General features: G+C 30.2%; 1 protein-coding gene across 1 annotated transcript; it reads right to left on the reverse strand.

The window, feature by feature from the left end:
• Positions 1-1,065: 1,065 nt before the first annotated feature.
• Positions 1,066-10,448, reverse strand: LOC123657697 (trypsin-1-like). The gene is made up of 7 exons (XM_045593217.1): positions 10,383-10,448; positions 9,916-9,994; positions 8,561-8,723; positions 6,510-6,712; positions 3,619-3,827; positions 2,862-2,919; positions 1,066-1,264 (listed from the first exon to the last, which is right to left on the reverse strand). Exons 1-7 carry the CDS (start codon positions 10,446-10,448, stop codon positions 1,143-1,145), a joined length of 900 nt encoding a protein of 299 aa, XP_045449173.1. The 3' UTR covers positions 1,066-1,142.

The raw sequence follows: 10,448 nt of genomic DNA on the forward strand, positions 1-10,448 counted from the left end.
CACGTGACATCTCAATAGAGTCCCCCTCTCCTTATGGAGAACTTGGGGAGGCCTACGTCCAGCTGTGGACTGCAATAGGTTGAACTAACTGACTGACTCCTTGTGATATTTCGTGATTATTTTTCAGAACCCCACTCGCCCTTTAGACATGATTAATGGACGATTCTTAAACGACATACATATTAAATATTAATAAAAGAAAAAAAAAACATCTCTGATTAAATAAACAAAAACATCACAAAAACTATGTTTGTGCATTGTATACATACATAAAAACTCTTTTGTCAAATATCGTTCGATCTAAAATCAAATTACTTAATTGGAACGAAGTTCCTTACGGCAGGCTTGACATTTCGCTGGGCGACCGAACTGAAAAAAATGTGATACTAAAACCGTAAGAAAACTATATAACGGAAGTGACGTAATATCAGTCACATGACGTTTGTAAAACTAAAATATTTAGTAAACTTTTTTTAAAATATTTATGTAATTTTATACTGTCGACCAAAATAAATGGACATGTTTTTTTATTTCACTTAATAGTTTGAATTATTATTATTATTTCTACGTTGTATAATCTCGGCTAGTAACCATTAAGCCGGGTAGTCGATGACACGGGCCTAGGCCAAATGTACATCATCGGGTTAGCAAATAAAGGGTTATTAAATTTATATTATTATTATTATTTTGTTTGATTTATTTTATTTTACGGTATTTGTTATTTTCTAAAATACTAAATTTCCTAAATACTTTTTTGTACTTAATTAAAAACAAATCAACAAAATTAGAAAAATCAAGAACTAGAAAATATATATACCTAATTCAACATTTTTTTTTCAAATTGTGTTGCTTCTATACTATCCGAAGGAACTTCGTTCCTACCTGGTGTCCCATGACACCACATATTTTATTTAAAATACAGTGCCATTGTAATTTTATTTCACTGATACTCCGTATCTTTCGCCGCATTTATATTCGCTGTCCTTTGGACTGATAAGTCAAACTTTAACTAAATAGCTAATATGAACTTAAATGTTAATAATAGTTTGAAACAAATAAAGAATATTGTATTAATAAATTTTATTAAAATAGTTAATGGTAATTGATGTATACAGGTGAGGTAAATAATTAGAATTTAATATCTAATAGTCACAGTAGCATGCGTCTTCAGTATTGTCTCGAATCCAGTCCAAATATTTAGTCACTCTAGTATACACTCCTGGGAAACCCACTCTTGCACACCCATAGCCCCATGATACTATACCTAAAAAAAAATTAACAATTTTATTTACAAGAGAAGATATGTAATCTTAAAAGTGACATTCACTTTAGCGTTAAAGAAACAGCTACACTCGAACGAATAAAGTCTTAAGAGTGTATGCTATCTCAAATTGCTTATTTTCCACTCGGCAGGATGTCCATATCTTCCAAACTACTCAATATTTAAGTTTTAAATTTATGTATGGTAAAGTTCAGCACATAAACTATCTTAAAACACGATTCAATAAAATTTTCTTGATACAAAAAAATCGCAAAGTTACCTCTATTTTTGTATTAAAACCTTAATATCTCAGTAAATATAGAAGTTATGGACTTGAGATTAAGCATGGTAATTGAAATAAGTATGAGGAACATTTTATATGTTGCGTCGTTTAAAATACATATAATTCGCGCGATGAACAACCAAGCGCTCTCAATTCTCATGTGTGTTAGTACGGGTGAAATCTGAATTGGAGCTGAGGCAGTGTAGCCCCTTAAATAACAATCAAGGAATATCAATAAACTAAATAAGTAGTACATCCATTGGTTGTAATTACTACGCCTATATCGTGACACAATTCAAAATAGTATTAGCCCTTCTTTAAGTAATAAATATTATACTACGGTTTCAACGCTATAATGATTGATACTAATTATTTATTCAAACAATATTAATGTTTGAAAATGATTTGAATGATTCATTATTTAAAATTGAGGTAAAGCTTTAGATTAGGAAAAATCGAATTTCGGGATCGTGGGGGGAAGAGGGGGGGGGCGTGGAGAGTGCTACCCCTGGTACCACTGTCACACTTTGAAACCCCATGGTTATGGAGATATCCATGGTTAAAGTTTTGAGGTTACATGAAGAATTTCTCAGCTTTTACACGTTATTTTCACATTTCAACCGCTATTTTCATATTTCACACGTTATTTTCACGTTTCATAAGTTATTTTCAAACAGGAGTACGTAAAAACGATCTCGACTCCAAGATCAACAAACGATACAACTTACGTTACTCATGCTCCGTTCCGTAGTTTTCACATGTTATTTTCACATTTCGCACATGATTTTAACATTTCACACGTTAAATTAACGTTTTTACACGGTTTTTTAACAAACGATACAACTGATGTTTAACAACTGAGAGATAGATGTTTTAATAAAAAATGACAAGCCACTTATCGTTTCGCTCCAAAGCAATGTAAGCATAAATTCGTTGTTTTTGTTTAAATAACTATAAGGGCAAAGGTCTAAGACCATACAGCCTTGTTTCATGTTATGTTATTTACTTAAATATATTTTATTTTATTATATAATAACTTTAAATTCTTCCTCTAATCTCAAAACTTTAACCATGAATATCTCCATAACCATGGGGTTTCGAAGTATAGCAGTGTTACCTTGTATAGCTTCCCTTACACCCTCCACCCTCCATCCCCAAAAACCTCATAATTTGGTTTTTCCTAGTCTAAAGCTTAGTCAAAATTGATTTATAAGCACAAAAAAGGAGTCTTTGTTATAAAACTAAATTAGAAAAGCCCGCAACTTAGGGACGAACCTAAATAGTAATATATAAATAGGTTTAAATAGGTTTACATACCAATTAAATCATACGCATGGTCACTATTTTCAGTAATAAGAGGTCCTCCACTGTCTCCCTAAAATAAAACATCATCGTAAATTTTTTTAATAAAATGAAGAAATTTAATTTTCTCTAAAATAATGATTTTTGATAAGATGTAACCTGATGTCCAGTTTTTATTATCTCCTTAAAGTAACATACGTAAATGTAAATTAATCTTTTATGATTTTAAAACTGATATCACTGGTTTTCTTTCGTTGTATTAAGTAAGAAGAGAAGCTTATTATGATTCGGGCTTTATTTTATAACTGTTTAAATGTTAAACGATATCTTTCTGAAACCTTTTTTTAGGTGTTTGGTTTTCTTTAATATCACATATATAACGCATATAAATAATCTTTAATCAAACATAAGCTACCCGGGCTAGAGTTACATTACTAATGAAATAAAATCGCGACCCTACTATGATTATATTAAAAAAGTTATATACAAATTAGGAGGGACAATAAAATTGATTATTTTAAAAAGATTAATTTATGATTGTGAAAGTATTCGTATAAATGTTATGAATGTAAAAACCTGTATAAATAAATGTACAGATGTTTGTTAGTTTCGCATTCTACTGCCTATTACTAGTAATGATTAAATACGATGTGTAGTAGAAAACAATATTAACATACATACATATGTAAGCATGTATTTATTCCGAATTTCTACGGAATCTCAACTAATCGGATGGGTGAAAGAGATATAGGTATTTTAAATTTTAACTAACCGTGCAAGCGTCTTTATGAGCTGTTTCTGGGTATCCAGCGCACATCATGACATCCTTGATCTTTGTCTCATTATATTTCGTATTTTGACAGTCCTTATTACTTAGAACTGGTAGTTGTGCTTCCTGGAGTGTACAAGACCATTTCCCGGTTTCTGCCGTAGCTCCCCAACCAGAAACAGTGGCCTGAATACCTGCGTATAGGTTATTAGCTGTAACAAAAACAATTTTTTATATTCATATGAATATTGAATTATTCATATAACTTTTCAACTACTTTTACAATTAATATGAGCGATACTAATGTTTTATAACAATTACAATGGTCACATAGATCGCATCCGAGCGATCGGTAAACAAGCTGGCAACAAAAAAGTTTGTTAAATTTTCAAGGGATTAGGGCATATCACATTATCTTATATATAAAGTTCTCGTGTCACAGCGTTAGTTAAAATACTCCTCCGAAACGGCTGGACCGATTTTTATGAAATTTTGAAGTTTTTTTCTATAACTACACTCCTAAGTTCATTTTAGAAATAAATTTAAAAGGGCAGGACGATTGGTACACAACCTTCGTGAACAACGTATGTAACAATTAGGCAGTATGTATTAAGTTCAAATTTTCTCAATTGTAGAGGAGTGCAATAGTTACAGATGGTAGAAGTACGTGATGCTTAATTTAGGAATAATTTAAGTAGTAAGTTATTGTCTAATAAATATACACATCATATATATTAATAAGCTACACCTTAATGTTTGCCTCCCTATTTATAAAAAACCTCACAATTACTCCACATAAATTTTGTATATAATTATATAGATAATTGCTTGCTCTACCGGCATCCAAAACTAAAAAATTTATTATTGCTTTTGTTTTCGTAAATGAATTATTTATTAAAATTATATATAAGTATGGTGGCTTTAATTTTGAAACAACGTCAATCGGTAATTTCTTTGTTAAATCTGATACTTGCGCCTCTATATGACAATTTTAGTGAAATATTTCTTTAATCTGAAAACATTATTTAATTATAACTATAGAACTAATACGGAAAAAATTTATAAGGAAACGAAAATTATGAATATTAATCAATTATACCACTTTCATACACTATTACTTATTTATAAAATTATACATAAAAAAATTGATTCAAAAATAAAATTTACACTAAACAATGAATTACCAAAATATACTCAACGTAGACCTAAAAAAACTTTTCTAATTTCAAAAACTAGAACTAAATACGGACAAAGGACCTTGGGTTTTGAAGGAGCGCAATTATATAATAAATTACCAGACGCATTAAAAAACTGCAAGTCATTAAATATATTTAAGAATGGACTTAAAAAACATGTCTTGCATTCATTTTAAATAAAGTGAAGTTTTACTTGCGTCCCTATGCGGACGTAGCCTCGACCGGCCGACCGGTGTGCGACCGACGACTGTGACAGTACCGTCTTAGTACGAGTACTTTGCCGGCCGCGCGCTCCGCGCGCGCGCCTTTGCACTACTTATTTTGAATGCAAGATAGGTAATAGGTAATGGATAGATAATAATGCATATAAGTTGAGGAATGGTCTAATTTTGGTATGTAAAATGTTTTGGTGATAGAAATTCGTTGTAGTTAAAGTGTAAAACAAATCGTAATGTATCTGTGAACTGCTGGACAATTTTTGTATTTTTACCCACATAATATGTTGATAGTTTCTCATGTAAGTGACTGTGTGTTTTCAATGAGAAAATAAATATTCTTTAAACCTAATCTGTCATCTGAGCTTCATAATGTAATAAAACAAAAAGAAAAACGTTATATACAGTAGTGTGCAAAATTAAAAACGAATTGAATACCTGCAATAAATTTGAATTTATTAAATTTAGTTGAATGATTTATTTACATAATAATTACAAAAATGATAAAATAAAATTCCTAGGCGACGAACACTGGAAAATCTAGCAGGAAGACGTCGAAGGAGGTCAACCCGTAATCATGAAACACCTGAGCAACGAAATATAAGATCTATACTTCGAGTATTGTTTATACAAAAGTTTTCAATAAAGATTTTTTTTGTGTAATTTTTTTAAGTGATAATTGCTAGTATACCTACATATTATATTACTTCATATTAAACCATCCTAATCTAAAAATTTATCAGCTATAAAAGCACGTTTTTGCTTTTGATATTATAAATATTTTTAGTCCTGTTCCGTTTTATATATATTTTTTATCGTACTAGTAATAAAACTTCCATTAAAGTATTATTTCCAATGTAATAAAAGCCCAAAGTTACCGAAGGGAAATTTTATTATTTCACAAATCAAATGACACCATAATAACTCGATGATTATACGATACGTTATAAAAGTTTTAGTGAAGATAAAAATTAAATCAGAATAAAATCGTTTTTGTAGAGTAATTTTGCCAATGCTTTACATTATTAATAATAAGTGATAGTTTGAGGTTGAGTGTTCAAACGTAGAAAATCAATATATATGTAAACAACAAATACTTAGGTATATAAAATACGTTCGCTCCAAACTCATTTAAATATATATCATATAAAAATAAATCATGATTCTCGGAGTCAGTATATTTAATTATCGTTAACTTATAATAAATAAAAAATAAGCATAGTATAAAATTAATAATTAGAAGTATGTGCAACATAGTCTTGCTGTGTGGTTTGGACAATGAAGAATATAGCCACTCCCTCTCTTTCCGTGGGTATCGTAAGAGGCGACTAAGGGATAACACAGTTCCACTACCACCTTGGAACTTAAAAAGCCGACCGATGGCGGGATACCATTTTTGGCGTGAATTTGTGGAGGCCTATGTCCAGCAGTGGATTGTGATAGGATGAAATGATGATGATGAGTCATAAAAAATTTTACTAACCTTCTTTCGGTAGGCATACAGGCCTAACGGCATAGGAATACTCCACGGGTCTACTTAGGCGCAGCAGTGAAATGTCATTCGTCAGTTCCGTCAAAGTAAAATTATGCACGTACATCTTCACCACATGGCGAAGTTCCGGTCTACTTTTAGTATCACATCGATCATGCTCACCGAATTTCACTTTAAACATAAACCACATAAACCTGAAAATATTAGGAAATATAAACATTTACGTATTATGTAATTGTAAAAATATTCTAGTAATAAACCAATAGTCACGTGGGGACATAAAATGATAAAGATTCCACTTTAGGCGTGAATATCTTTCTTTCAAGCTGTTGGTCTTTCTCTTCAAATTTTAAGGGCAAATTTTTCAGTAGAATTAAATTTAGTTAGTATTACCCTAGGAACATACATACTAAATGAACTAAGATAAATTTATTTTGAAATTAATTTGTACAACCGCTAAAACATTAGAATTTAAGTAATTAAGATAAATAACTCATCTATATTTATTAAAATCTAATTCCCCCTTATAGTAGATATCCTTGATTCGCTCAAAGCAGAAAATGTCAAAAAGTATATTATATTCCTGCATGAATTAGCTAATAAACAGTCATGTTAGTCGTATCCCTAATAATACGAATAGTTAAATCGTAAATTTATATTTACATTTTATAAAATTACATTTGCCTTCCGAAGCGTTAAAAATATATATATACCGTTTCTTTTAATTAAGTGATATAAAAGGAGACAACCTTATTGATTTTATTTTGAGAAAATAAAACGCTGTCTGCAACTTTTACGTAATTTACAACTGATAAAATACCTTACATAATAATCATTTTAAAAATTTTATTACAGAAAATAATCCTCAAAATTTACAGGGAATAATGTTATTAAATAATAAATAAAAGTGTTTTCAAAGGAGCGCCTTTACACCTATTAAGTGTGAATATAAAAAGATTAAACGAAAGAAAAATGAGGTAAGGTTCTTTAACCCTTCCTTTATTTTCAATTTCCACTAACAATGGCTAAAATGTCTGCCCGATTAATATACTTACATACAGCGACTTTCCTGTTTGTTTTTAATATATTTTAAATTAAACTTTGTTTTATGATTTTAATCTATACAACTAAATAAAATTGGAGTGTCTGTTTGTAATATTAAAATAACCGCTTTTAACTAAATTAATATGTATTTTATATACGGTGCATATACCGAAATAACATTTTTTATAATTTTTGTCTGTCTGTATGTCTGTCTGTCTGTCTGTTTCTTCCGGCTAAACTCTGAAACGGCAGGACCGATTTTGACGGGACTTTCCCTGGCAGATACCTGATTTAATAAGGAGTAACCTAGGTTACTTTCATTTCTTTTTTTAATTTTATAACTGCGAATTAAACAATAATTATTTTGTTAAATTCTACGCGGACGAAGTCGTGGGCACAGCTAGTCTTTTAATAAAAATAAATTGAGTTATAAAGATAAATTTGGATTTCATCGACAGTAATTTCTTAAAATCTAATTTTTTCGCTTGTTGAATTTTACTTCCAAAAGTTTACTCATAAATTTTTTAAACATAAGTACTGTTTTATTTAAACAATTAAAAAATACCACTTGATGCATAAAAATTTAATTACGTTACATTTAATTTACGTTATATTTAGACGCTTAATAATAATGTTACTTTTGTACACCACCGTAGGTGTGGTTGGATTTTATCCAGTAAAAGTAATAAGAAACTTTTTAAATTATAACGATAAGATAAGTAGCGGTATAAAAGGATACTTGAAGCATGAAACAAATATTGAAGCAAGTTTACAATAATTAAGTAATAAATTATATTATTATATATTTACACGAAAGACAAACATATTTTTTTATTTACGTACACGAATACTCACTCTTCTTTAGGGAAATTTTCATAATCACTTAATAAATTCTTTCAAATGGCAGAAAAATAAATTAAATAAATTTTATTTTATTTAACTTATTTCATAACGATTTTATTGATTTAAATATTGTATTAAGTACACAATTTATTTACCCTTTAACACAGTGCGCCGCTGTGATCACGTATTTGTCGTTAATGAGCGATGCGCCACAACCAAAGGAATTGTGGTAAATAAGACGAGCAATCCAGGGGAAAGCATTTAAGTCAGCAGTGGAGCCACCAACCACACGACCCTCTTCATTACGCTCGCCACAACCTAGACAAATACAACAAAAAGATTACTTTACCTACCTGGAAAATACATAAGATTAAAGTTCTAAATTATATATGACAAAATACACATGGGGAAACGCGTGTTCAGTTTTCCGCGTTTCCCAATGTGTCTGCAACACCAAGAGCATAACAAGCGCGTTGCCCACCCTACTGAACACGACACTGCCTGAGAGCAGTATTATTTGGCTCTGATCTTCGGTAAGGTTGAAGAGCTTCACCAGTCGGATTGCTCCTAGTTTTTGGCAAAATATTTCTGTTGTGGCCTATCTCAATATGTATTTTTAGTGGTAAGTATTGCTGTGTGGTTACGCCAGTAGGAATATAGCCACCTCCTCCCTTCCCGTGGGTGTCGTCGCAAACACGGGCAGCAGCGTCCTCGGTGTGACAAAGCCAGCCCCGCGTTCACCAACCCGCCTACCCAGCGTGGTGACTATGGGCAAAACACATGAGTTCACGCCATTTTTGGCGTGAACTTATGGAGGCCTATGTCTAGCAGTGGACTATGTTAGGCTGAAATGATGATGATATCAAATGTACAAATAAGAATCCAACAGTCACTATTTTCTGAATTCAATAATTAGACATGTACTCAGTTGACATGTGTGATAAACAGAACACCAACGTATTTCCTAACATTATTTTCCCTTTCTATGGTTACTAAAATAATAAATCGATTAAATTTAAGAAATCTCAAATCTCAGTTTACGTGTTAAAATACATACCGTAAACTGCATATAAGCACTTTACAACGTACAAATATAGTCAAACATGCAGAAAGAATAGTTATGTATTATTTATTTACATCAATAAAATGTGATGTGCAATTTATATTTTTATATTCCCACTATGAACACCCACAGAGCACCCATGTGGTAAAAATAAAAACAAAATGATTTGTTCTCAAAAAGAATAATGCTTTTCCTCGATTATTCAGTTATTATTTGTGTTTAAGTTTTATTTAGTGTTGTTTCACCAACATTGAATACACCAAACATTTTTTTGCAAAAAAATAACGAATTTATCAAAAAAAAAATTTATTTTATATAAAATACCTTATCTCGGTTTTAATCTCATTTAAAGTCTAAGGTAAAAGTAATATTAAAATATAGATGGATGAAAGCGAAAAATGGATTAAAATACATTAGCTTTTAATTAAGTTTAATTTATGTACTTACTGCAGTCCCTACAGGCCGGCAATTTATAATGTGTATATTCTCCATAAGTGAAATAACCATCACTCGCTCTAAGCAGGCCCTATAATAAAAAATATATAAATTGTCATAACATTTTTTAAGTAACCAACAGTTACAAAAAAAAGCATAATTAATCGTAATATGACGTAAAACTTATCGACTTATTATACAAATTAAAAGCTCGATGTCTCACAAGATCGCCATAAACTTAATTTATGATAATAAGATTTTAACTAAGCCATTATTTACGATTAAAAAATAAACTATCGACGTTAAGATTGAGTTATATATATATATATATATATATATATATATATATATATATATATATATATATATATATATATATATATATATATATATATATATATGATCGCTTCAAAAATGATTCGCAAAAAAAATATTTAAATATCGATCGACATCGATAAAAACATAAAATAAAACCTTACCTTGCTCAACGTATTCCCAGCACCGATAGACACGCAACAAATAAAACAAAACAAATACAAAAACAT

The sequence above is a fragment of the Melitaea cinxia genome, chromosome 11 (assembly GCF_905220565.1).
Source record: "Melitaea cinxia chromosome 11, ilMelCinx1.1, whole genome shotgun sequence".
Lineage (NCBI taxonomy): Eukaryota > Metazoa > Arthropoda > Insecta > Lepidoptera > Nymphalidae > Melitaea > Melitaea cinxia.

Excerpts from the sequence above, each read along its gene's own strand:
- LOC123657697 (XM_045593217.1), bottom strand. The coding sequence starts at position 10,448 with ATGTTTTTGTATTTGTTTTGTTTTATTTGTTGCGTGTCTATCGGTGCT. Across the intron at positions 3,828-6,509 it reads TGTATGCCTACCGAAAGAAG|CTAATAACCTATACGCAGGT; the intron begins GTTAGTAAAATT and ends TTTTTGTTACAG. Across the intron at positions 1,265-2,861 it reads CCATGCGTATGATTTAATTG|GTATAGTATCATGGGGCTAT; the intron begins GTATGTAAACCT and ends ATTTTTTTTTAG.